Genomic DNA, 27979 nt, shown 5'->3' with positions numbered 1-27979 from the left:
CGGGCTTTTCCCTAGCTTTCCCCAGTTTGGGTTTTAGGCGGACACGCCCAACAGCACGCTGAGAGTCATTTCTCGCAATCTTGCAAGAAAGTAATTATTTTACCCAGCTTCACAGAGGAGGGGAGTTAAGGGCTGAAGAGGGTAGGTTCTGAGTTGGCATTCGCTAGATCTTTTTCTACAAACTATCCTGCCTTAAGGATCTGCTTCGAGTATTTCTCTTTCCAACACGACAGCCCAGTGCTGGGCTAGGCCTGAGGGTTACGGTGGAAGGCGGGCTGCAAGGTGGAATGGGCTGAGTGTCCGAGGCTCTGGACCCTGGGCCGTCCCAGCTCACACTGCCCCTTCCCCCAGGCTCAGTGAGACTCGGGAGCCAGACCGAACCAAACGTGTGGCTCCTCGAAGTGGGGGCCACCTGGGACCTGTCCCCCACAGGGCTGCACCTTCTCCATCCGGGCCGCACCTGCAGTCCCACCGTCGCGCGTCCATCTTGCCCATCCTTAACGCCCCCTTCCTTGCTCTGTGCCCCGACCCTGACTGTGCTTAGACAGAGATGCACTCGAGTGAGAGCACTGAGGCTCCAGCAGAGGCCTTGTTGCGCTGAGGTCCCCAGGGTAGTGGGCTCTGGTCCAAGCTCCAGGCTGAGCGCTGTCACCACCTGCGTGTCCACAGCCTGCTTCCTGGCCCCGCGGGACTGGCCAGAGTACCACGCTGCCAGCCGGGCCGCCGCCCACCCACCCCAACCCCCGGGTAAATATCTTAGGGAATTTTCCATAAAAGTAATGGACAATTTTTTCCGAGGTTCTACCCGAGCTCTGTCTGGGTGGAGTCTTATGGATGGATGTGCCCCGCCCTAGAGAGATGCCCGGCCCCCGTCACATCCTCTAGGCCACGTGGTTTCTGGCTTTGCACCGGCCTCAGACTGACTCTGGCGCCTTTTTTAGGGGAGGAGGACCCAGTGTCCCACGGCCACCACCGCAGCCGTGTGCAGGGCCCCCCGGGGCCTCATGCAGCACAGGGCAGGGTGGGTGCGGGCAGAGTTGAGAGGCGCTCCAGCCCACCGAACTGAGCCTCCATTGCCTGCGTGTCACCGATTGTCTACGAAGCCATTGCACTTTGACAGTGGTCAGCCGTTTAAATGCAGGGGAAAATGCAGAAGTCTTACTTAAAGAAAGTACCAGTGTTGCGTGGGCAGCAGATACAAACGAAGTGAGTAAGAATAAAGGGATGGGCGTTCACGGTACCCCTGCTCCGCCACGGGCATCGCTGGGTACCCTGGATGAGGTGACCTCGTGTGCCCCCAGCCTCGGTCCTGGCGCCTCGCAGGTGGTCTTTCCTTATAGACCTCACGCCGGGACCCGGCTGGCTCTTGGCGTGGGTGTCCCCTCTCTTTTCTCGCTGGGATGCTGTGGCCTGTGCCGCTGTGGCCTGTGCCGCCGTCGTCACGCAGAGGCAGTCACCCACCGGGCTGGTCTGGCTCAGGCGGCACCAGTGGGGGCGACGCCCCGTGGTCCCGACCTCTGCTATTGTTGGTCTTGGGTTACTTCGCGGTCATTTAAAATTGTCTCCTGTTTAACTCTGAACGTTCGTTTCATCACCTGTTCAGGAAAACTTCAGTCTTCCTCCTGCGTTTGCCCTTCACTCTCACATGACTACCACGCTCAGAAGTGACATCAGACGTGGGTTTTTTCCCCCCACACCAAGCAGTCCAGGGCACCAGCTGGGTGTCGTACAGTTTCACTCTGACACTGTGTACCTGGAGATGGCGTCAGATCCCACGGGTTATGGGCTCAGTCCCACGTGCCTGCTCCCCTGACCCCCCCAGACGCTCACTGCAAGTCCAGGTTGTCACCTGTGCTGACCAGTTGGCTATAAATCAGAGGTTCCCACGACCTCCTCTTGGGTTCGATTAATTTACTAGAACTCCTCACAGAACTCGGGATCACTGTTCTCTTACTGTTCACTGGTTTATTATAAAACGACATGATAAAGGATCCAGGTGGGCAGCCGGGTGGAAGAGGTGTGTGGGGCAGGGTATGGGGAGGGGCTTATGCCCGTGTTCACCCACCTGGAAGCTCCCTGAAGCCCGTGCTGTTGGGACTTTACGGAGGTGTCCTCACAAGGGTGTGCTCGTTCATTAGCTCCATTTCCAGCCTGTCCCCCCTCTCGAGAGTGAGGGTGGGGAGCCTGAAAATCGTGGTGACCGGAGCCCATCCTGGGTCGCCTCATTAGAACAAAAGATACTCTTGGTACTCTTATAACTAAGGAATTCATAAGGCTTTCAGGAGCTCCGTGTCAGAGGTGGGGTCAAAGACCAGATATTAGAATAAGAGATGCCCCTGGTGCTCTTAGCCCTGAGGGAATGGCAAGGGTTTAGGAGCTCTGTGCTGGGAACCGGGCGGCAGAGACCGATGTATACGTTTCCTGCTCCTCGCGCCACCCAGCTGACAGGCTGTTGAAAGGGCTCACGTTTCCCTGTGTGCCTGGGGCTCTTAGGGTATCATCCTGCCTCAAGTGGTTACTGGCATTGCAGCGAACATCCTCAACGTGGGCGTGAATGCCCTCCTGCTGTACGCCCTGGACTTCGGAGTGGCGTGAGTAGTGACCCCTCCATTCCCCACGTACTGAGTGCCTTCTGTGTGCCGGCCGGGATGCAGGGGAGGGGGCAGCCCAGTGGGGAATGCCAAGCTGTGTTCATGGGCGGCGGGTGCCCTGGAACCCGGGAGGGAGGAACGTTGGGGCTTAGTCCGGGGAGAGAGGGGAGCTGACACCCACCCGGAGGAGGGTGATCCCGAGCCTGGGCAGACAGGGAGGGGTGACCCCAGCAAAGGCAGGAGGTGGGCAGAGGCCTGTAGGGGTTTTCCCGTTGTCCCTGGGGTGTCAAGGAATGGAGCCAGATTCCGTCTCAAAGAAGCTCGAGCAGGCGGGGGTCACACGGAGTAAGACCTCCCTGGGCGGGTGCCACGAGCTGGTCCCCCCTCACTTGAGGCCCCCAGAGCCTGCTTCCTCCGTGTGGCTGGCGTGGTCTCACCAGCACTCGTGGACTGGGCCCCGGCAGTTTTGAGGTGCTTTAGGGCAGTGAGTTCTTTCTTTTTTTCGGCTTGCTGCACAGCGTGTGGGATCTTAGTTCCCCCACCAGGGCCTGAACCTGGGCCACTGCAGTGAAAGCGCAGAGTCCTAACCACTGGACCGCCAGGGAGTTCCCTAGGGCAGTGTGTTTCTTTATAATGAAAACTGGTTTCGTGGGTCATGACCAGCACTTTGAAAAATTAAATATATTATGAATGAAATAAGATGAAATAGAACATGGCCTGGGGGTGTTTTTCATGAGACATTTGCTTCTATGGCATGTGAGTACTGGATAGTGACGGAAATTTAATTCTTACTGTCGGTTGCAGTAAAAAATATATACAATGGGCATCCCTGGTGGGGCAGTGGTGGAGAGTCCGCCTGCCGATGCAGGGGACACGGGTTCATGCCCCGGTCCGGAAGGATCCCACATGCCACGGAGCAGCTGGACCCGTGAGCCATGGCCGCTGAGCCTGTGCGTCCGGAGCCTGTGCTCCGCGGCGGGAGAGGCCACAACAGTGAGAGGCCCACGTACCGCAAAAAAAAAAAAAAAGTATACACACACACACACACACACACACACACACACGCCGTTAATTGAAGGATTATGCAGAGTTAGAACACAGACCAATCAATGAAAAAACATTTGTAACACCTTCCAGAAAACTGAAAGAGGCTTTGGCCGTGGGGGAGTGAAGAGTCAGGGGCCAAGTTTGAGAAGTGGTGACACTGACCCACACAAGCATCTCAGCAGGCTTCTCTGAAGGTGGAGCTCAGAGACTGTCTTTTAGAAGGTTTTTTTAAACAGATATACAGAGGGCAGTTTGGGAACAGGTGGGTGAGAGGAGAAAAACACAGGGATGGATTAAGAAATGAAAAAATGTGAGAACTGGGCAGGAGAGTGAAATGAAAAAATAGAAGAGAATCAGAGTTCCTGGTCTCTGTGCCAGGACAGGGCACATTCTATTTGTGGGGCTAAAATGTCATCCATTGACGATGCTCTCAGGTTATTTCCCAAGACAAGAGAAATTTGTTATAATCCTGGGAAATAAAACTACTATGACCCTAGACCAGTTGTTGAACACAGTAGCTGTCTGCCATAGCCTTATTTATTTATCATCTATCTGTCTTTTGCTGTGCTGGGTCTCAGTTGTGGCATGCATGTGGGATCTAGTTCCCCGACCAGGGATCGAACCCGGGCCCCCTGCATTGGGAGTCTTACCCACTGGATCACCAGGGAAATCCCTGCTATAGCCTTTGAACTAAGTACGTTTAAGAATTTAATTTGATGGTTTATTTAAGGCTATCAGAACAAGGAAGGGTGATAAGTCTTTATGTCCTTTTACTTTTCTAGTAGCATTGGGTTCTTCCACAAAAATTCAGTCTTGATGAAAGGAAAAGAAGTCTATTATAAGTGGATCTGGTGTTTAAAGAGAAGATAGTCCAGGAGCTATGGGCTCATCTAATAACTGTGAGAGCGAAAGCTTATTATTTGGGAGGAATGTACTCACGGGTGACAATAGCTTTTTCTCCTTCAGAGGATCTGCCTGGGCGAACACCACTTCCCAGTTCTCCCTGTCTGCTCTTCTCTTCCTGTACGTGTGGTGGAAAAAAATCCACGTCCACACCTGGGGAGGTAATGAGGACATTAATTTCTTATGTTATTTATTGTTCAGAAAGATGTGATTCTGGTCTCTGAATTTTTTTTTCCCTCAGACTTTTTTTGTTTTTATCTTTTGGGAAATTTTAAAATTCTATAAAATATTTAAGTTACTGAAAATATAAAAGTTACAGGTTCAACGTGAGTTGTTTTTTTTTTTTTTTTTACATCTACGAAGGCAGCTTTTGTTCATAGAAACCTACTGGTTTGTAAGAATTAATATTAAGTGAGTTAAAATACAAAATCCTAGCTGTTTCTTGCAAATCACTCTGGTCTGTTCAAGTGAAGTTTGATTAATGTCTTATCAAATCACACGAACAGATGGAACTCTTAAACAATCAGCACCACTTTCAACTTGGCTAAAGTCCCTTAAGTATCCTAACATCCATTTGTAAATTTAGTAAAATAGATGGTTTTTTTTTTTTTTTTCTGGTACGCGGGCCTCTCACAGTTGTGGTCTCTCCCGCTGCGGAGCACAGGCTCTGGACGCGCAGGCTCAGCGGCCATGGCTCACGGGCCCAGCTGCTCCGCGGCCTGTGGGATCTTCCCGGACCGGGGCATGAACCCGCGTCCCCTGCATCGGCAGGCGGACTCTCAACCACTGCGCCACCAGGGAAGCCCAATAGATCTGTTTCTGTTCTCTATTTTTTGAATTGTGGTAAAATATATGTAATGTAAAATTTGACATTTTAACCGTTTTAAAATGTACAACTTAGTGCCCTTAAGTACATTCACAGTGTTACGCAACCATCACCACCATCCATTTCTAAAACATTTTTCTCTCTCCAAATAGAAACTCCACCCATTAAGCAGTAACTTCCCATTTTCCCTCTGCCCAGCCCTGGGTAACCTCTAATCTACTTTCTGTCCCTTTCTGTTGATCTTGTACCTGACACTTTGCTGAAGTGATCTGTTCTTTCTAGGAGCTTTCTTGTGGATTCTTTGGGTAGGTATAGGATGGTACCATGTGTGAAGAGAGAATTTTAATTGTTACAGTCTTTTTTTTTTTTTTAAAGAATTGTTTTTTGTGGTTTTTAAAAAATTTTATTTTATTTATTTTATTTTTGGCTGCATTGGGTTTTGGTTGCTGTGTGCAGGCTTCCTCTAGTTGCAGCGAGCGGGGGCTACTCTTCGTTGCAGTGCGCAGGCTTCTCATTGCGGTGGCTTCTCTTGTTGCAGAGCATGGGCTCTAGGCACGCAGGCTTCAGTAGTTGCAGCATGCAGGCTCGGCAGTTGTGGCTCACGGGCTCTAGAGCGCAGGCTCAGTACTTGTGGCGCACGGGCTTAGTTGCTCCGCGGCATGTGGGATCTTCCCGGACCAGGGATCAAACCCGTGTCCCCCTGCATTGGCAGGCGGATTCTTAACCACTGCGCCACCAGGGAAGCCCCTCCTTTCCAGTCTTGACGGAAAGGGACAAGTAAAATTCTTTTTATTACTCTTTAAAATTTAGGTATAGTGAATTTTTGATATTAGTTTCAGGTGTACAGTATAGTGAGAGAAAAATTTTATAGATTATACTCCATTTGTAGTTATTATAAAATATGGGCTATATTCCCTGTGCTGTACAACATATCCTGGTAGCTTATTTATTTTATACACAATAGTTTGTACCCTTAATCCCCTACCTTTATTTTGCCCCTTCCCCTTCTCTCTCCCTACTGATAACCCCTAGTTTGTTCTCTGTATCTGTGCGTCTATTTCTGTTTCATTATATTCACTAGTTTGTTTTATTTCTTAGAAATATAAGTGGTACCATACAGTATTTGTCTTCCTCTGTCTCACTTATTTCATAAAGCATAATACCCTCCAGGTCCATCCATGTTGCTGCCAATGGCATTATTTCATTTTTTATAGCCAAGTAATATTCCATTGTACATACGTACCACATCTTCTTTATCCATTCTTCTGCTGATGGACATTTAGGTTGTTTCCATGTCTTGGCTATTGTGAATAGTGCTGCTTTGAACATTGGGGTGCATATATCTTTTGAATTAGTCTTTTCCTTATTTTTTGGATATATACCCAGGAGTGGGATTGCTGGATCATATATGGCAGTTCTATTTTCAGAATTTTGAGGAACCTCCATACTGTTCTCCACAGTGGCTGCACCAATTTACATTTTCACCAACAGTGCAAGAGGGTTCCTTTTTCTCCACACCCTTGCCAACATTTGTTATCTGTGGTCTTTTTTGATGGCCATTCTGAGCTGTGTGAGGTGATATCTCATTGCAGTTTTAATCTGCATTTCTCTTGATGATTAGTGATGTTGAGCATCTTTTCATGTGCCTGTTGGCCATCTGTACGTCTTTGGAAAAATGTCTATTCAAGTCTTCTGCCTTTTTTTAATCAGATTTTTTTTAATTAAAAAAATTTTTATTATTTATTTTTGGCTGCGTTGGGTCTTCATTGCTCTGCACGGGCTTTCTCTAGTTTCGGCGAGCGGGGGCTCCTCTTCGTTGCCGTGCGCGGGCTTCTCATTGCAGTGGCTTCTCTTGTTTCGGAGCATGGGCTCTAGGCACTCGGGCTTCAGTAGTTGTGGCACACGGGCTCAGTAGTTGTGGCTCGTGGGCTCCAGAGTGCAGGTTCGGTAGTTGTGGCGCACGGGCTTAGTTGCTCCGCAGCATGTGGGATCTTCCTGGACCAGGGCTCGAACCTGCGTTGGCAGGCAGATTCTTAACCACTGCACCAACCAGGGAAGTCCCAGGATTGTTTGTTTTTTGATGTTGAGTTGTATGAGTTCTTTGTATATTTTGGATATTAATCCCTTATTGTATATATGGTTTGCAAATATCTTCTTATTTTGTTTATTTGGGTCCTCTCTCTTTTCTTCTTGGTGAGCCTGGCTAAAGGTTTATCAGTTTTGTTTATCTTTTCAAAAAACCAGCTCTGGGTTTCATTGATCTTTTCTATTGTGTGTTTTTTTAAAATCTCTCTTTCATTTATTTCCTCTCTGATCTTCCTTTCTTCTGCTGACTTTGGGCTTTGTTTTTCTTTTTCTAATTCTTTTAGGTGGGAGGTTAGGTTGTTTATTTGAGATTTTTCTTGTGTCTTGAGGAAGGCCTGTATGGCTATAAACTTCCCTCTGCTTGTGCTGTGTACCATAGATTTTTGCAGTGTTGTGTTTTCATTTTCATTTGTATCAAGTTATTTTCTGATTTCCTCTTTGATTTCTTAATTGACCCATTGGTTTTTTAGTAGCATGTTTTTCAGTCTCCATGTGTTTCTTCTTTTCCCATTTTTCTTTCTAAGTTGTTTTCTAGTTTCATACTATTGTGGTTGGAAAAAAATGCTTGATATATAATTTCTGTCCTCCTACATTTGTTGTTACAAATTGTTGTTACATTTGTTGAGGCTTGTTTTGTGGCTCAGCATGTGATCGATCCTGCAGAATGTCCACTGTGCACTTGAAAAGAATGGGTAACTCTGCTGTTTTTGGTTGCAATGTCCCGTAGATATCTGTTAAGTCCAACTGGTGTATTGTGTCATTTAAGACCACACTGATTTTCTGTCCACTGATGTAAGTGGGGTGTTACTACTACTATTGTATTATTGTCAATTTCTCCCCATATGTCAGTATCCATTTAACAATTCTCCATGCTCCCTTCCCCCAGCTCCTGGCAACCACTGTCTGCCTTTCTGATTCTGTGAGTTTGACTACTCTTGATATCTCACATAAGTAAAATTATACAGTATTTGTCTTTTGTGCCTTTGTCTTATGTGTTAGCATAATGAGCTCGAGGTTCATCCATTTTGTAGCATGTGTCAGAATTTCCTTCCTTTATTAAGTTTGGATAATATTCCATTGTATGTATAGACCACATTTTGCTTATTTATTCATCTGTGAATGGACATTTGGGTTGCTTCTACCTTTTGACTATTGTGAATAATACTGCTATGAACGTGGGTATACAAATATCTCTTTGAGATCCTGCTTTCAATTCTTTTATACATATATATTTTAAGAAATGATTTTGCCGGACCATATGGTAGTTCTGTTTTAAATTTTTTGAGGAACCGCCATACTGTTTTCCCATAGCGGCTGCATCATTTTACATTCCCACCAATAGTGCACAAGGCTTCCAGTTTATCCACATCCTCACCAACACTTGTTATTTTCTATTTGTGTGTTGTTTTAAAGCAGCCGCCTGATGGGTGTGAGATGATACCTTATTGTGTTTTTTTTTGATTTGCATTTTCCTAATGATCAGCGATGTTGAGCGTTTTTTAAAAATGTGCCAGTTGGCTATTTGTATCCTCTTTGGAGAAATGTCTGCTCGAGTCCTTTGCCCATTTTTTTTGTTTCTTTTGTTTGTTTTTTTATTTATTTATTTATCGGCTGTGTTGGGTCTTGGTTGCTGTGCGTGGGCTGTCTCTAGTTGCGGACAGCGGGGGCTACTCTTCGTTGTGGTGCGCGGGCTTCTCATTGTGGTGGTTTCTCTTGTTGCGGAGCGTGGGCTCTAAGTGCACAGGCTCAGCAGTTGTGGCTCATGGGCTCTAGAGTGCAGGCTCAGTAGTTATGACACATGGGCTTAGTTGCTCTGCAGCATGTGGGAACTTCCCAGACCAGGGCTCGAACCCATGTCCCCAGTGTTGGCAGGCGGATTCTTAACCACTGCACCACCAGCCTTTGCCCACTTTTTAATTGTCGCTGCTGCTGAACTGTAGGAATTCTTTCTGTACTCTGGATGTTATGATATCCAGGTATCCTTTTCAGATGGAATATTTACTAGTATCTTCTCCCGTGTGTTGCCCTTTCACTCTGTTGATTGTGTCCTTTAACGCCCAGACATTTTCAATTTTGATGTAGTTCAGTTTATCCAGTTTTACTTCAGTTGCTTGTGAGCACCGTGGAGTTCATCTAATCATTCTGCCACGTGTACGCCCAGTGTTCCGCTTTCCCCTATAGTGTCCATCCATCATATTTTACTTTTCTAGCTCCCCAGTGATTGTATCCTTGATGCCCCCATCATCCCACAAGCACACTGGCCACAGGGATACCTATGTGCATTCTTATGGGACTCTGCACAAGTTTCTCTGCTGTGTGTAACGGGAGTGAAACGTGTGGGTCATAGGGCATATACAGACTTCAGTTTCACTACATTTTGTCAGCCCTGTTCCCACCATCTCAAACTCTGGGCTTGTTGACCTCTTTAAAATATATTGTTTTTCCGGTGAACACCGGGTCCTCCCAGTCTCTGAGCTTTTGGTGGAGGCACGCGTGTGAGATAGAATTGTTGGTGTCAGACTGTGGAAAAGTAGATGCTGTGTTCTTTCCTGTCCTCCAGGTTGGACCAGGGACTGTTTGCAGGAGTGGGGCTCCTTCATCCAGCTGGCCATCCCCAGCATGTTCATGGTGTGCATTGAGTGGTGGACCTTTGAAGTCGGAACCTTCCTTGCAGGTTGGTCAGCACTCCAGTAGAAACGTGTCAGCAGCCTGGTTAATCACGTCTACAGAGCTTTTCAGGAGACCCAAGTTTGCTCCTCCTTCCTCTTGGTTTTATCAGGCCCTCGTGGAAGATTTCAGTACAGGTCTCACTGCCCATCCAACCGTAGGCACACTCTTCAGGTTGGCTGAGGCCTTGTGCTACCCCTACTGCCTTTCATTTTGTAGCTTTGAAAGGGACGATGGCTAAGGTCACGGAGCGGCCTGCCAAGGTCACGGAGCAGAACAAAGCCCGAGTCTAGGTCTCAGGCAGGACTCTGGCCACCGTGGGGCTCAGCCGACTTTTGCTAGGCATTGTGCTGAGATCCTCGGGCATTTACAGAGTGACGGAGTTTGCTGTGTTTTAGCCTCGCTCTGTTTCTTTCCGACCTAGAACAGTTTTGGTCACGGGCTTTCACCTTAGCCATCCACTGCTAGTGAAGGAACAGAGGAAACAGCAGAGACAGAAGGTAATAATACTTGATCTGAAAGTTTCTGTGGACACTGGAATGCGTTAATAGTGCCATCACTTCTCATGGAGTTCCACTGCCCTCTGTCCTTCCCTCCATACTGTGGTCCCCCGTCTCCCTGAAGGATGACCTGCACCCCCCGGGCGCCGCCTGGTTTTCTACTTAAGCCCCGTGTTTTGTTCCCTGGTGAAGTGGGGGCTTCTGGAATGAGCCTGTATCCCATCTTAGCTGCTGCAGTTCTCGGATGCTTCCTGAATGGGGTTCTTCTTGGCACAGACACTGAATTCTGCCATTGGATTATGCTTCTGGGGGCAATCTTGGCTTCTCTGAAATTACAGTAGGTTCTAGTTTCGTAAGGAAAATGTTCACTTTACTCCACTTTTTGAACATTTCAGGATTGATGAGCGTGACAGAGCTTGGAGCCCAGGCCGTCATTTATGTACTGGCTTCTGTGGCCTACATGGTAAGGCGATGCCGTGCTGTCCACTCGGAGAGTTAGACGGTACGAGGGGGGAGCGCAGCTGGAGAAGCAAGTGTGGATTTTGGAGCCAGACACACCGCTGGGTGTGGGTCCTGGCCGTGCTGCTTCCCAGCTGTGTGATGCTGGGCTCGTTACGTAACCTTTCTGAGCTTAACTTTCCCCGTACACACAGTGGGAAAAAATAATACCTACTCGGCAGGTGCAAATTCAGACCAAGCTTATATAAAATACTTAGCACAATGCCTGGCACGGTTATTGGAAATAATGGAGTTTACTGCAAATAACTTGGTGCCGGGATACGGTGGGGCGTAAGGTGCAGACAGTCCCTGTCTCTCGTGGCTGGTGGGCTGGCGTGGAGATGAACAAGCAAATAGATGAATAAGAGCATGATATAGACATATAATATGCACCATAGAAGAAGCAAACAACGAGAAAAAGTCTAAGCTGTATGAACACAGAGACAGACACCTTTTTAGACAGGTGTTGAGGAACGGTCCTCCTGAGTTGCCGTGTAAGCGGGGACTTGAAGGGTGAGAAGGTGCCAGCCCGCGAAGCCCACAGTCAGGGCTGACCACACAGGCCCTGAGATGCAGGGATGCAGGAGAGCCCTTGCATGTTCAGGGACCTGAAAGGAGCCCAGCTGAGGGGTTAGCAAGGAGAGAAGCTTCTTGCCGCTGTGTAGAAGCTGGCTTGGAGGACAGGTGTGGGATGGGAGGTGGGAAGGAGGCCGTTGGAATCGTCGAGGGGAGCCAGTGGAAGGCGGCTGGTGGTGGAGAAGGGGCAGAGAGGCTGAGTTAGTGATGCCGTCGGGCAGAGCGGAAGTGACAGGACCAGGGTTTGGGTGTGGGAGGCTTGGCAGCGCACGGGAAGGATCACAGATGCCTCCAGGGTTTCGGGCTTGAACAAGTGCGTGGCGTCACGCCTTTTACCTCCTGAGGCTTTCTGAATATTCCAGTTCTGCACATATAGGCCCTTTGTTCCTTGTTTTTCAAAAACAGATGCCATCTGGGCGGTAGGATGAGGGGCCATTTTTGTTTCTGTTTACATATGGTTTTTTAGTCTTAAAAGTGAAAGAAGGACTTAGTGGGGGATTGATGTGGTCATGTAGGAGTGAGCCGGGAGGGTGTGTAAGGGCAAACCCCAAGACACAGGAGTCAGCAGCAGCAGGAGACCCCCACCAAGAGCCAGGCCCAGGCAGGTGGGGAAGGGGGGCGACCCCAAGAACAGGTCGTGGAAGAAGCCGGGGAAGAGGGTGGGAAGGGTCCCTTGGATTTAGGGTCATTGGAGACGTTCTGGAGTGATGAAAAGCAGGAGGCAGATGTGGGCACCGACCTTCTCGGGGTGAGGAAGCAGAGGCTGCTGGGAGTCAGTCAGTTCTGTCTAGAGGATTGGCTGTTGATGGGGGAAGGATTCCATCAAGGCACGATTTGGTTTTGCTTCTGTTTTTTTTTAAAGTAATTAATTAATTTATCTTTGCTGCATTGGGTCTTCGTTTTGGTGTGTGGGCTTCTCATTGCAGTGGCTTCTCTTGTGGCGGAGCATGGGCTCTAGGTGCGCCAGCTTCAGTAGTTGTGGCGCACGGGGTTAGTTGCTCCATGGCATGTGGGATCTTCCCGGACCAGGGCTCGGGATTCTTAACCACTGTGCCACCAGGGAAGTCCTTGCTTCTGTTTTTAAATGGTGGCCCTGGAGTTTTTTTTGTTTGTTTGTTTTTTTGTTTGTTTGTTCTTTTGCAGTACGCGGGCCTCTCACCGTTGTGGCCTCTCCCGTTGCGGAGCACAGGCTCAGCGCCCACGGCTCACGGGCACAGCCGCTCCGCGGCATGTGGGATCTTCCTGGACCGGGGCACGAACCCGTGTCCCCTGCATCGGCAGGCAGACTCTCAACCATTGCGCCACCAGGGAAGCCCTGTTTGTTTGTTTTTAGTATTTTTATTTATTTATTTATTTGGCTGTGTTGGGTCTTAATTGCAGCATGCGGGCTCTTCATTGCGGCACGTGGGCTTCTCTCTAGTTGTGGTGTGCGGACTCTAGAGCGTGCGGGCTCAGTAGTTGCAGCACGCGGGCTCTCTAGTTGTGGCATGCGGGCTCCAGAGCATGTGGGCTCTGTAGTTGCAGCAAGCAGGCTTCGTTGCCCTGCACCATTTGGGATCTTAGTCCCCAACCAGGGATCAAACCCAAGTCGCCTGCATCGGAAGGTGGATTCTTAACCACTGGGCCACCGGGGAAGTCCCATGGAGCTTGTTTATAGGTTTGCAGTAAACCGAGGCTATCTACCAATTCTACCTTATCTTCATATCTTCTGTTTTTCTACCTGTTCTATCACAGGCTTCATTTTTCAATGAATTTTTATTTTTAATTGTGGTAAAGTACACATAACGTAAAGTCTACCATCTTAAGTACCATTTTAACTGCCCAATTCAGTAGTGTTAAGCATATTTTGATCTCCAGAACTTTGTCCTCCTGCAAAACTGAAACTCTGCCCATTGAATAATTCCCATTCCTCCTGCCCTCAGCCTCTGGCAACCACCATTCGAGTTTCTGTTTCTTGTCCCAGGCTTCCCTTTGTTAGAGACTGTGAAGCAATAAGTGTTCATTATTTTTATGGGAAAAAAAACAAGTCCCCTTAGTGGTGAACTTAAAATAAAAATGATAAAATACAGAGAAATAATCCACCGAGAGCAAGAGTTAACAGATACAGTAAACAGGAAAGTTAGAGTTTGGAGTTTGAGATGATGGTATAATAATCAGAGAGTAGAAAAGTCGTACGTTCAAAATCATTCAACATAAAAGAAGAAATTGAAACTCAAAGAGCAATATTTGGAAAAGAACCAAGTAGGATTTTAAAAAATTGAAAATATAGCCACAGAAATTTAATACTTCATAGATTAGTTAAAACTGAAAAATCAAATAATGAACTTGAAGATAGATCTGTGGAAATTCCCATCACAAAACAAAGGCATATAAATAGATGGAATTAGATATGCAGACCAATGAAATAGAATAGAGAGTCCAGAAGTAAACCCTCACATATATTGTCAAGTGATTTTTGACAAAAACAAATGTTCCTGGGAAAACTGGATATCCACACGCAAAAGAATGAAGTTGGACCTTACCTAACACCATGTGCAAAGATCAACTCAAAGTGGATCTAAGACTTAAAGCAATAAAACTCTTAGAAGTATATACATAAGGCAAAACCTTCACAACATTGGATTTGGCAATGACTTCTTGGCTATGACAGCAAAGGCACAGGCAACAAAAGAAAAAATAGAGAATTCGACTTTATAAAAATTTTATAATTTTGTGCATCAAAAGACAGTATCGGGCTTCCCTGGTGGCGCAGTGGTTGAGCGTCCGCCTGCCGATGCAGGGGACACGGGTTCGTGCCCCGGTCTGGGAAGATCCCACGTGCCGTGGAGCGGCTGGGCCCGTGAGCCATGGCTGCTGAGCCTGCGCGTCTGGAGCCTGTGCTCTGCAGCGGGAGAGGCCACAACAGTGAGAGGCCCGCGTACCGCAAAAAAAAAAAAAAAAAAAAGGGGGATGGCTATTAATAAAAGATTAAAAAAAAAAAAAAAAGTATCAACAGAGTAAAAAGGCAGCCCACAGAATGGGAGAAAATATTTGCAAATCACCTATGTGATAAAGATTACTAATCAGAATATATAGACAACTCTTAAAACTCAATAACAAAAACCAAAACATCCTGTTGTTAAAATGAGCAAAGGACTTGAATGGGTATTATCGCCAAGGAAGATATACAGATGGCCAATAAGCACATGAAAAGATGCTCAGTATCACCGATCATTAGGAAATGCAAATCAAAACTACAGTGAGATACCTCCTCACACCCATTAGAATGGCTACTCTCGAGAAAAAAGAAAAAAAAGAAAAGAAACAGAAGATAAGTGTCGGCGAGGGTGTAGAAATATTGGAACCCTTATGCAGTGTTGGTTGGAATGTAAAATGATGCAGCCATGGGAAAATAGAAAAACGGTAGTTCCTAAAAAATTAAAAATAGAATCACCATATGACCCAGCAATTCCACTTTTGGATGTATACCCAGAAGAGTTGAAAGGAGGATCTCAAAGAGATATTTTCACACTCATGTTCACAGCAGCCTTATTCACAAGAGCCAAAAGGTGGAAGCAGCCTCAATGTCCTTCCACAGATGAATGGTTAAACAGAATGTGATATATACATACAATGGGGTTATCATTATTGTTAAAAAGGGAAGGAGATTCTGACACATGGAACAGTGTGGATGAACCTTGAGGACATTATGCTAAATGAAATAAGCCATACATAAAAAGACAAATATTGTACAAGTCCACTCATGTGGTGCTTAGACTAGTCAATAGAGACAGCGTAGAAGGGTGGTTGCCAGCGTCTGGGGGAAGGGGGAGTGAGGATTTATTGTTTAATGGGCACAGGGTTTCAGCTTTAGGAGATGAAAAGAGTTCTGGAGATGATGGTGGTGATGGTTGCACAGCATTACGAAAGTATTTTAATACCACTGAAGTGCGTACTTTAAAATGGTTATTAATGGTTAAAAAAAAAATACACCACATAGTAATTACCGGAATAAGAAGGGAAGAAATGGCTAACACGGTAAATTTCACGTTGCGTGTATTTTGCCACAGTAAATACAAGTGAGAAAAAGTAGAACTGGAACACGTGAAAGATGTAGACCCATTATATATCTTCTATCTAGTAGGAATTCCACAGGGAGAGGATAGAGACTGGCGGGGATGCCATATTCAGAGACATTTGATGAGAGACAGAGACCATCAGATAACTGAAGTAACACGAATCTTAATATTCAACAATTATAATGAACATTTTATTGGAGATTCGAGCTTGTGCAATTAGGCAAGAAAAGGAAAATGCGTTGATTTATTAACTAAATGGCTGACATGGCTTTCCTGACCTGTTTGTGGATTTTTCTCCAGCAGACCTCTCCCCTGCGTGGGAAGGATCAGTACAGAGGTGGGATCTGTCACATGACATCTTCACTTAAGGATTTATGCGTGGGGAGCAGGGAGCAGCAGTCCTGACCTCCCCCACTGCCCCACCCCGCCTCCCATCCCCCAAGACGAGAAGGGCTTGGCTCTGAGGCACTCACACCGCCAGTCGCTGTGCAGTGAGTCTGAGACGGAGGGGTGGTCAGCAGTGGGGTCTGGCTGTGCTGTCTGTGACCCTGTCATGAGTCCACAGGACTGCTTATCATTGCCTCCTGGGGCCCCTGTGGGAAGGAGGAGTGGGATGTAGCCTTTTCCTCTTTCTCATCTGGACTTTGGCTTCCTGTTGTCCTTCCCCTCTTCCAGAAGCTCATCAGCTCACTTAGTCTCAGAGTTGTTAATGAGTTTCTTCTCTGTTAAGCATCTCTACTGACATTTTAGTGGCATTTGGGGAAGGAGGGGGTTTAAGCGTGTGAGCTGGCCATTCATCTGGGGCTGAAGCCAATATGTATACTTTGAGCCCACAAGTCTTGTAACTTTTTATATAGTCAGGTCCATTGCTTTTCAAGTTCTTAAACTTAACAATTTTTAATACATATTTTTTTTCAACTTCACTTAGGCTGGTTCTCAAACAGCAACAAAGTAGACGGCTTTCAGGAGGCGGCTGCTTCTAGTAGGAATAGAAGTTAAAGCTGACGTATAAATTATTAAAAGCAGACCTGAGAACTAAATCAGGTTACTACACAACCCGCGTTTCAAAAACAGCCCCCGAGGGCAGCACCGTCATCACGGGAGAACAACCGACATGACCCTGCAAGTCGAATAATGGTCTATTTAAGAAGCAAGCAAGCACATAGCTTCAGATTTCCATAACCAGTAATTAAATAAAGTTTGGGCATCTATGAAGGGCCATAGTTTGATTTAATGGGTAATTAGACATAGGAATGTTGGACACATAACGTATGGTGGAGTCAGATTTCATCAGCTTTTGCGGAATTCCTACAGTGTGCCAGGCTTTGTTCTAAGTGCTTTTTTCACATGATTCGTTTCATTTTTAAGAATGATTTATATATTTAAAGTTCATTAAATCTTGCAAAATGTAGCAAAGTTGAATTGACTCTTGATAGTATATGTTTAGCTAATAAGGGAGGTGCTTTGCCCTCAAATCCAGCATCTTTAGGAGGTTCTACTCTGATGCCTCTGATGGGGGCAGCGGTCAGGGCGGCTGTTACACATCTGTAACAGTGGGCGAGGCCAAGCCACTTGTTTCCAGTCACACGGCAAGGACGTACTGGAACCGGGTCTAGAACCCGGGGCTCTGACTCTGTCCTGGGTTTCCGCGCAGGTAGACTCCAGTGCACTGATACTCTGATTTTCAGACCCTCTGACTCCTCCTCGTGATTTTGTGATCATTCATTTCTAGGTGCCTCTAGGCCTTGGCGTGGCAGCCAGCGTCCGGGTGGGCAGCGCCCTGGGGGCAGGGGATGCCCAGCAGGCACGACACTCCTGTACCACCGCCCTCCTGTGTGCAGGTGAGTGTGGCACTGCTGCTCGCTGGCCGCAGCGGTATCCAAGTTGAGAAATATATATCGTAGTTTCTCTGGGAATTGACTTACGTGTGTAAACGCAGCTGCAACCTTTCTTCTTTATGCTGCCTCCTGTTTACTCAGTTAAATGAAGCACCTAAATGAGACTTTCTGTGATTAGGCACCAGCTAAATACTGTTCCACTTGGTACTAACAGGAATCATTTCAAAGGCAGTTGGTGTCACGTGCGGGCTTCTTTCTTTCTTTTTGCGGTACGTGGGCCTCTCACCGTTGTGGCCTCTCCCGCTGCGGAGCACAGGCTCCGGACGTGCAGGCTCAGCGGCCATGGCTCACGGACCCAGCCGCTCCGCGGCACGTGGGATCCTCCCGGACCGGGGCACGAACCCGTGTCCCCTGCATCTCAACCACTGCGCCACCAGGGAAGCCCATGCAGGCTTATTTCTGACCAGAATCTGTGTGCCCAGCTCTCCAGGTTCCTGGATCACTGACCCTTAGGCAGTTTGAATGTTCTGGAATCTGAGCAGTTAGAGAAGATTCTGATGATGTTGTCATTCTTATCGAACATCTTTTCTATCAGTCTCCCTTAGAAAAAGAAGTTAGAATCATCTGACCTTAGGTGCTCTTTTCCTAGACAGTAAGAAGAAACACTTTAAATTATTACATTTCTTAAATCATTGACACAACTATCTCATGACAAGTCAGTACGAGGATTTATCACTCGGGAGCTTTTCATTTCCTGTTGTTTCTCTGTATTTTCCAGGTGTTTGCGCACTTGTAACCGGTATCTTACTTGCTGCTTTAAAGGATGTGGTAGCCTATGCATTCACCAGTGACAAGTATGTACCATCTTCTAGGAGAACATTTTTAGTTTTATGCTTTCTTTCTTCACTATACTTTTCTGACTCTGAGAGGTGAATAGCATTTTACTCCACAGGAAAATCTGTAGTGCAGCTGGCAGTGAATCGGAACAGGTTTGAATGAAGGAAGCCCATGGAAACCCCCTCCACCCCTCCGATACCCAGTTCATTTATCAAACGCAAGTGGGCTTTCTCTTGTGCTCAGTGTTTTTGCCCAGAGATACCCAGAAAAATAACATGGAAAAAACCTCATCCCCAGAAAGGCACCTCCCTGTCCAGGGCACGCTGGCAGCCAGCACGCCTGAATCATCTGGGCAGTGTTTGCATAAACCACTGACCCAATCTTAGGTTGAATTTTACTGCATTTTCTGTAATGATGCAGTGTTTGTGTAATTATTTATTTATTTATTTATAACATCTTTATTGGGGTATAATTGCTTTACAATGGTGTGTTAGTTTCTGCTTTATAACAAAGTGAATCAGTTATACATATACATATGTTCCCATCTCTCTTCCCTCTTGCGTCTCCCTCCCTCCCACCCTCCCTGTCCCACCCCTCCAGGCGGTCACAAAGCACCGAGCCGATATCCCTGTGCCATGCGGCTCCTTCCCACTAGCTATCTGTGTAATTAGTTAGATGCAATAAAGTGTCTTGAATAAACCAAATCCTTATGAAAAAGCTTCAGTAATTTGCACCAGTTGCCTCAGATTATGCTTATGGAGAAATTCGGTTTTATTACTTTTAAGTGTGCTCTTCTAGTTTCACCCAACCCCACTGGTTTTAGACCAGTGCTTAAATATATTCTTGTAAAATCTTAGGGCTAGGGAGGTGGTCAGATGGAGGCACAGGAACTAGATTTACGCTCCTGTCTTAAACAACTAAAAAACGGGACAAAATCTGTATTTTAAAATATGGCGTTCAGACATTGGACCACAGGCAGCCCAGATGAATCCCCGAGGAGAACCCCGTGATTGCCCCAGCTTACCGTGAGGGAGTTTCCAGGACAAAGCGCAGACAGGGGCCCTGGGAAAGCCCCCCATCTCCTTGGGTTGGGGAAATGGAGTTGGGAGTGGGGAGGCTCTGTGGCGAGTTCCCAGGCAGAGTCCCAGAGCAGGGAGAGCGCCTGGAGGGCACCCAGAGAGCGCCTTGGAGATCTGTGGAAGCTCTCCCTCAAGTTCTTCAGCTGACCGCTGAGCCAACTGTGCGTGTAAGGGTCCCACCTGAGGCCAGGGAGGTGGGGTGAGGGACGGGAAGGAACACCTGAAAGGAGCAGGCAGAACAATCCCTGAAGCTCATAAAGGGTTGGGAAGAGTTTGTGTTCCCACCACGTGGAATGAACAAAACCTCGTAATGCGTGGGATGGCTGGTGGAGTTCTCAGAAGGACCCTGCCTCAGTAGAAGGAAAATTAGCCCTAGAATGAAGCCTGCTCTGGTCCCACCTAATAAAGCTTAAAAGCAGACTCTGAAAGGATCAAATTGTTTTCAAGAAATTTAACTGTATTAGAGCTCAAGAGTACTTAAATTATTACAAGAACATGCAGTGTTCGACAAACTAAAATTCACGATGTCTGCATCTAATTAAAAATTACCAGGTATACAAAGGAGCAAGACATTAAAACACACAGAAACATCAATCAGTTGAAAGCAACCCAGAAATGAAACATATGATAGAATTAGTACACAGGGATAGTAAAAGTTTTAATAACTATGTTTTGTATTTTCAAGAAGATAGAGGAAAACGTGACCATGCTAAAGTAAGACATCGAAGATTTTTTAAAAAACAAATTGAACTTATAGAGCTGAAAGAAAATGTCTGAAATGAAAATATATCGGATGAGAGTAACAGCAGATTAGAAATAGTGTAGGAGAAAAGATTAGTGAACTTGAAGATAGAGCAATAATACATATCCTAAATGAAATGCGGTGAGAAAAAAGACTGGAAAAATAGGAACATCAGTGAGCTGTGATTGGCCTAAAAAGGCTGTAACTAGGGTTCTCAAAACAGAGAGGAGAGGGGACAGGAAAAAAACTTGAAGAAATAATGGCAAATCTTTCTAAATTTGGTAAGATCTTAGAATTAAAGAGATCTAAAAGGGTATTTGATGTAATCACTCATCTTACATCAGGATTCCTCCAAAACATCCTTGCCAGGTTGTCCAACTTACACTTTCATAACCTCAGTGGGTGAGGATCTTGCTACCTCTGAAGGCAGCTTTGAATCTCAGGACACCTTCCTTTTTTTTTTTTTAATTTTAATTTATTTTTGGCTGTGTTGGGTCTTTGTTACTGTGCGTGGGCGTTTTCTAGTTGTGGTGAGCTGGGGCTACTCTTTGTTGCAGTGCATGGGCTTCTCATTGCAGTGGCTTCTCTTGTTGTGGAGCATGGGCTCTAGGTGCGCAGGCTTCAGTAGTTGTGGCTCGCGGGCTCAGGAGTTGCAGCTTATGGGCTCTAGAGTGTGGGCTCAGTAGTTGTGGCGCACGGGCTTAGTTGCTCCACAGCATGTGGGATCTTCCCAGACCAGGGCTTGAACCCATGTCTCCTGCATCGGCAGGTGGTTTCTTAACCACTGGGCCACCAGGTAAGTCCCAGGACACCTTCCTTATTTTGAGCTGAAATGTACCCGTAATTTTCACCCACTTATTCTGGTTCTTGTGCTTGGAGGAATCTAAATCCATTTCTGAGGTAACAACCTGCAGGTATTTGAAGGCATCTCTCATGCTCTCTTCTCCATGGTAACCATCTGAACTTCCTTCAGACATTTCCCATGGAATGTGATTTTGCGTCTCCACTTTGGAATTCATACAAACCTGAAGGCAGTGCTCTTAGCTCCAGTTAGAGCAGAACTATGTCCACTGTACCTCATTCTACCTGATGGACTTCTGGTGAAGCATTAGGTGTTTGGTGGCTGTACCACACTGTCTGTGGAGCTGGTTGCCAGTGTGCCCCTGAGCAGCCCTAGCGTCCACATTCTGCCCCACTGCGGTTATCATCTTGGACCCAAATGCAGATCCTACTTTTGTACCCGTCAATCTTTATTTTCTTATTTTTTGACTCATCTTGACATTTTGGGTTCCTAATTCTGTCAGTGACACTACTTCCTATCCTTTTCAGCTTCTGGCATCTGTACACGTGATACATGCTTGTATATCTCCATTTCCTCCTCCTTTGCCTAAAACTCTGGCATCTTCACTATAGTGTTCTCGCCCCCCAGACCCTAGCAGCATCCCGGCTGGACTCAGTATCTGCGTGGATGAGCCGTCCAGTGCCCCAGTCCTCAGCCCAGTAACCTCTGCTCTCTGCAGGCACACTCTCCCGTGGTCATGCTTGGGGCTTTGTCATTACGTAACTGTTCCAGCTCCAGTCCTCAGTTGGCCACAACGCCAACGCTTCCAACAGCCACGTCTACTTAAGAGGATTCCTCAGCTGCTTGGGCTCTCCAGTCTGTTGACTCCTCTGGTCCTGCACTCTTTCTCAGTCCGTCATGACATTCCTGCCTTTACGCCTTCCCTTATGTAGCGTAGGTGCCATGGCTCATTGTTGGAGGAATTCCTGAATCCCTCCTGTGTGGCTGAACCCTGGCCTGGAGGAACCCAGGTGCACACTGTTGGTGTCCGTAGCACATCACTTTTGGAAAAGTCATGGAAGAGGGCATGTTGGTTCCACTAGGAGCTTATGGCCACAGTTAGACCCTCAGCATCAAAAGCAAGTCCATCTTGCTTTTCTTTGGCCATCTCACTGTCCGTCACTGCAGTCCATATCAGACCTTCTCCACGCTCCTCAAACCACTGACCCCACTGTACCACCCTCAGCCATCACTCTCAGCAAATGACTCGTCTCCCTCTTGAGTATATCTTGTTTGGAGTTTGTTGAGTCTCTTGGATTCATGTCTTTTATCAAATTTGGGAAGTATTCAGCCATTCTTCCTTCAAATATCTTTTCTGTCTTTCTCACCTCTGGCACTCCCATTATGTGTGTGTTGTTATATTTCATGGTGTTCCAACAGGTCTTCATTTCTCTTCGTTCCTTTTTCTTTCCGTTCCTTAGTCTAAATAATTGCAATTTGCTTACCTTAAGGTTCACTGATTCTTCCTTCTGCCTGCTCAGATCTACTGTTGAGGCCCTCTAGTGAATTTCTCATTTTATTTTTTGGATTTTTCAACTCCATGGATTTTATTTTTTATAATTTCTGTCTCTTTATTGATAGTATCTATTTGGCGAGGCATCATTCTCATACTTTCCTTTAGTTCTTTAGACATGGTTTTCCCTAACCCTGAATATATATTTGAAATAGATGATTTAAAAGTCTATTTTAGCGAGTCCAACGTCTGTGCTTCCTCGGAGACAATTTTTATTTATTCCCTTTTTCACCCTGTATGTGGACCATACTTTGTTGTTTCTTTACATGACAATTTTTTTTGAAAACTAGATTTGGGTTTTTTTTTAGTGGACGTCTAGTTGATTTACAATGTTGTGTTCATTTCTGCTGTACAGCAAAATGATTCAGTTATACATATATAAATAGATTCTTTTTCAGATTCTTTTCCCTTACAGGTTATTACAAAATTTGACTATAGGTCCCTGTGCTCTACAGCAGGACCTTGTTTTTTATCCGTCCTATAGTTTGCCTCTGTGAACCCCACACTCCCACTCCACCCCTCCCCCACAGCCACCGCATGTCTGCTCTCTGTGTGAAACCTAGACATTTTAAAATATCATAATGTTGGCAATTCTGGAAGTCATGTTCACCCCGGCCCCTGGGTTCTTGTTGTCGATGCTCTTGTTTGCTTAATGACTTCTAAGAGCTATTTCGGTAAAGGTCTGTACTCTTCGTTGAGTGTGGCCACTGAAGTCTCTGCTGCGTTAGCTTAGAGGTCAGCTAATGACTGGACGGTCTGCATCCCAGACATCTCCCGGTCTTGGCTGACGGGCTCTCTACATGCGTCAGGTTCACCTTCAACACCCAGCCAGGCAGTTTACGGCTTGGCCTTAACTTTCACTTCCTGTTCATGCAGCGTCTCAAGTTCAGCCCCAGGTGAGAGCTTAGGTCCTTCCCGGTCTTTCTTGAGCCTCTGTGCAGCCCTAGGCGTGCGTGTGGCCTTCTAGATCCCCAGTAACATGTCAGAGCTTCCAGAGCGAGCCCTGACACACCCCTCATCCCCAGCCTTTCCTACCAAGCTGGCTGGTTAGTGTGTTGTTTGCCCTGTTTCCACTGCCTCAGGAAGCAGCAACTAGAACATTTGCCTGTACATTTTTTTTAAAAAAAATAAATTTATTTTTGGCTGCGTTGGGTCTTTGTTGTGGTGTGGGGGCTTCTCATTGCGGTGGCTTCTCTTGTTGCGGAGCATGGGCTCTAGGCACGCAGGCTTCGTAGTTGTGGCTCGCGGGCTCTAGAGCGCAGGCTCAGTAGTTGTGGCACACGGGCTTGGCTGTGCCGCGGCATGTGGGATCTTCCCAGACCAGGGCTCGAACCTGTGTCCCCTGCATTGGCAGGCGGATTCTTAACTGCTGTGCCACCGGGGGAGTCCCGCCTGTAAATATTTTTGACAATCTCCTAAAGGTCAACTTTAGCACTGGGCAGTTGGAACCTGATGAAATAAAGACAGCCTTTTGGGGGGTCTTCTAAGGAGCCACCAGACAGGTGGCCTTTTGTGAATTAGTAACTATAATCTGGGAATGAAACTTAAAAAGAGTTGGACTCACTCTTCCTCCTCCAGCCTTGGAAGTATGTGTGGGCTGTTACTTTAAGGTTACTGCTGAGCTGGGAGCAGGGGATGACACCACAGAGCTATCATCACCAAGATTCAGCCACTTCTCTTGAATACGGGCTCCCGAAGTGACTGCAAGCCTTTGGTTAATTTCCATAGTTCTGAAAGTGTCAGCTCTGACAATATTTGCCAGTGTGACAATCTCCTTTTCCCTCCTTCCCTGTTTCTCTGTATGCTTTGTCAATTTTTGTTAAGAACTGGACGTTTTTAATATTGAACTGTGATAACTCTGGAAACCAGGCTCTCCTCCCTCCCCAGGCAGTGCTGTTCTTGCTTTCTGTCATTGCTGGTCTGCAGTTCTCCCATTCGTCTGGTGACTTTTCTAAACCAGTTTTTACAGAGACTGTGTTCCTTGCCATGTGTGGTGCCTGCTATCTCCGCAGTCAGCCAATGGCCCAACAGAGGTTTTTTTTTTTCCTTTCTTCTTCTTCTTTTTTTTTTTTTGGCCACACAGCTTGCAGATCTTAGTTCCCCAACCAGCTATTGAACCTGGGCCACAGCAGTGAAAAGCACCAAGTCCTAACTACTGGACCCCCCGGGAATTCCCAAAGAAGAGTTTCTTAAAAGTTTATGTCTCCTTCAATTACTCAGCAGGCACTGCCTGGGAAGGCACTTCAGCCCGGAGGGGTCAAGACGACGGGCCTGCCTCTCTCCGTCAGTCCCAGAAACTTAATTTTTCTGGAAATCTTTCAGATATTCTTTTTTTCTTCTATAAATTTATTTATTTTTGGCTGCGTTGGGTCTTTGTTGCTGCACGCGGGCTTCTTCTAGCTGTGGCAAGTGGGGGCTACTCTTCGTTGTGGTGCATGGGCTTTGCATTGTGGTGGCTTCTCTTGTTGTGGAGCATGGGCTCTAGGCACGCGGGCTTCAGTAGTTGTGGCACGTGGGCTCAGTAGTTGTGGCACACGGGCTTAGTTGCTCCGTGGCATGTGCGGGCTTCCTGGACCAGGGCTGGAACCCGTGTCCCCTGCACTGGCAGGTGGACTCCCAGCCACTGCGCCACCAGGGAAGCCCCTTTCAGATACTCTTTTTGTCCTCGGCCGTGCTGAGGTGCAGGTGAATCTTTTATTCTGCCTGGCACTTTGTAGGCTTTCAGTCTCAAGCAGTGGATTTTTCTTTAGCTCTAGGAAATTGAGATAAATGATAGTATTTATGGATTAATTTGACATGTGTCTTCTCTGTGGTTTCCTGTGTTTTGGGATATTTCCTCAGATTTACCATTAAAATTTAGTCTCTAGCCATGTCCCTTTCCTTGTCCAGTCTTTAAGTGGAATGTGGTATTTTAGTGTTCATATTTTTCATTTCCAGTTACTTTTCCCAACTGCTTTTTACTTAAATGCCTACTGTTATGAATATTTCTAAGAACAGGAATTATAATTTTTAAGCTTCTCTCTTTGCGTTCTTTCTGTTTCCTTTTGCGTCAGCTCTTCTGCCTGGTCATTTTGGTCTTTTTTTTGCGCTGTTGATTTTCTTCAGTGTTTGGTGCATGTTGGTTTAATGTTTATACTTGTGAAGGAAGGACCACGTTGTCACTTTGACTAGTAGAGACAGTGCAGGGTTAGCCGACGCTGCAGTCCCGGGTCTGCTCCGCGGAGGAGGTCGCTGCTCTGGTGAGAGGGTTGCCTGCGGGCTCTGCCCGAGTTGGTGGCACCTGCTGGCTAACCGTCTTCCCCACAGGCTGAGGGGAGGGAGGCCAGAGCTCTGGGGGGAGCACCGCCGTCTGTTGTGTTTTGCATCCACACTGGCTCCGTGGTGTAGGCCTACGGTCACCGCCACTCTGCTGAGTCATTCTCCAGGGCCCCCAAGCCCCTTGCAAGGCCCCTGAGCCTCACGTGAGGCCCTCGCCAGACAGACCTTCCGGCACAGCCACCAGAGCTCAGGGCATCCCTGAGGAGGCAGATGTTTTCTCTGCCTTGAACACTGGCCTCCAGCTGCATTTCTGAGGAAGACTCCCAGCCACAGGGGAAGATTACCCTTCACAGGCTGAAACCTGCTTTTTCTTCCCAACCCTAACTTTTTTTTTGAATTTACAGCAGGTTCTTATTAGTTATCTATTTTATACATATTAGTGTATATATGTCAATCCCAGTCTCCCAATTTATCACAGCAACCCCCCACCACCACTTTCCCCCCTTGGTGTCCATACGTTTGTTCTCTACATCTGTGTCTATTTCTGCCCTGCAAACCAATTCATCTGTAACCAACCCTCACATTTTTATACTCATCGACAGAACTTTAAGAATTATGCTCTGTTGGGGCAGCCTAGCCCACGTCCCTTTCGACCTAAATTCTAACTGGTGACGTTGAAGTTAGTGAGGTTTTGTCGTGTCCTCGTTTTATCACACAGGAAAGTAGTGTGTGGACTGAGTTGACTGGTTGGTACAGCCAGCAGGTGATTCGTGCCACACTTAACTGTGAGTTTTGGGTCACTGATGCTTTTTCTCCTTTCTCCAACAGAGATATCGTGTCCCTTGTGAGCCAAGTGATGCCCATCTTTGCTCCCTTTCATCTGTTTGATGCACTTGCGGTGAGTATTTGCAGTGATTTTACCTCTGTGTACTATATGCAGCACGATTTTGTGTGTCTATTTTTTTTTTTTTTGCGGTACGCAGGCCTCTCACTGTTGTGGCCTCTCCTGCTGTGGAGCACAGGCTGTGGACGTGCAGGCTCAGCGGCCGTGGCTCACGGGCCCAGCCGCTCCGCGGCATGTGGGATCTTCCTGGACCGGGGCACAAACCCGCGTCCCCTGCATCGGCGGACTCTCAACCACTGCACCACCAGGGAAGCCCATGAACTATTTTTAAATAGAGATTTAAATGCTGTTACTTGGTAGGTTTCTGAATGAAAGCTGCTGTAGTTATTCTTAATGTTAACTTTTTAAAAAATGATTTATTTGGTTGTGTGGGGTCTTAGTTGCAGCTCACAGGCTCCTTAGTTGTGGCATAAGAACTCTTAGTTGCAGCATGCATGTGGGATCTAGTTCCATGACCAGGGATCGAACCCAGGCCCCCTGCATTGGGAGCGCAGAGTCGTATCCACTGTGCCACCAGGGAAGTCCCTTAACATAACTTTAGAAGGCAAATGTTCTCCTTTATCTCTTACGTAAGGTGCGGTCCCTGTCTTGATATAGGGTATGTGACTGTATTCAGAGCTGTGAAATACCAGCTTGTGTTCTGACCTGATGTGATGATGACACCTATAAATGACCGCAGCACTGGTTTTGGTTTTCCTCTCTTTAGGGCACCTCTGGTGGAGTCCTGAGAGGTGCAGGAAAACAAAAGATGGGTGCTTTCCTGAATGCCATTGGTTATTATGTTTTTGGTTTTCCCCTTGGAGCATCTCTGATGTTTGCTGCTAATCACGGGATAATAGGTATGTGTCTGATTCCTCGGTGACTTACGTTACATCTCACTTGTCCTGTTGGGATAAACTGCTTGAGATACAAACCAGTTGTCTGGAAAGTGACCCTGTGGAATAGGAAAAATGATTTTCTCCCTTTGGTATATGAAAACAATTTGTGTATTCGGTATACAAAAACACTGGAAATGTTGACTTGAAAAAAATAAACATGACCCTGCCCTCAGGATGAGAGCAAGATTAAGTAATTACACAATTTTTCTATTTGGGTTAAGTACTGTGAAAGCTGTGATCTCCTATGATGGCTTGGAACAGCTCCCTGAGGTCGTAATGCATTAGCTTAGTCCTGAGACGTGACTGGAATCACCTAGACGAGGTGACCACAGTTTGCT

The 27979-nt window shown here is 46.7% G+C and overlaps 1 protein-coding gene across 1 annotated transcript in view; it reads left to right on the top strand.

Moving 5' to 3' along the window:
* Positions 1-27979, top strand: part of LOC136139191 (multidrug and toxin extrusion protein 2-like) — a 49580-nt gene that overhangs the window by 10686 nt on the left and 10915 nt on the right. The window contains exons 7-14 of the mRNA XM_065898073.1: positions 2494-2591; positions 4605-4702; positions 10013-10126; positions 11015-11082; positions 17484-17592; positions 18368-18443; positions 26688-26757; positions 27470-27602. Of these exons, the coding sequence (XP_065754145.1) occupies positions 2494-2591; positions 4605-4702; positions 10013-10126; positions 11015-11082; positions 17484-17592; positions 18368-18443; positions 26688-26757; positions 27470-27602 (766 nt within the window). The remainder of the gene's footprint in view (positions 1-2493; positions 2592-4604; positions 4703-10012; positions 10127-11014; positions 11083-17483; positions 17593-18367; positions 18444-26687; positions 26758-27469; positions 27603-27979) is intronic.

The sequence above is a fragment of the Phocoena phocoena genome, chromosome 19, assembly GCF_963924675.1.
Source record: "Phocoena phocoena chromosome 19, mPhoPho1.1, whole genome shotgun sequence".
NCBI classification, from domain to species: Eukaryota; Metazoa; Chordata; class Mammalia; order Artiodactyla; family Phocoenidae; genus Phocoena; species Phocoena phocoena.
This window is presented reverse-complemented; position numbering and strand designations above follow the sequence as displayed.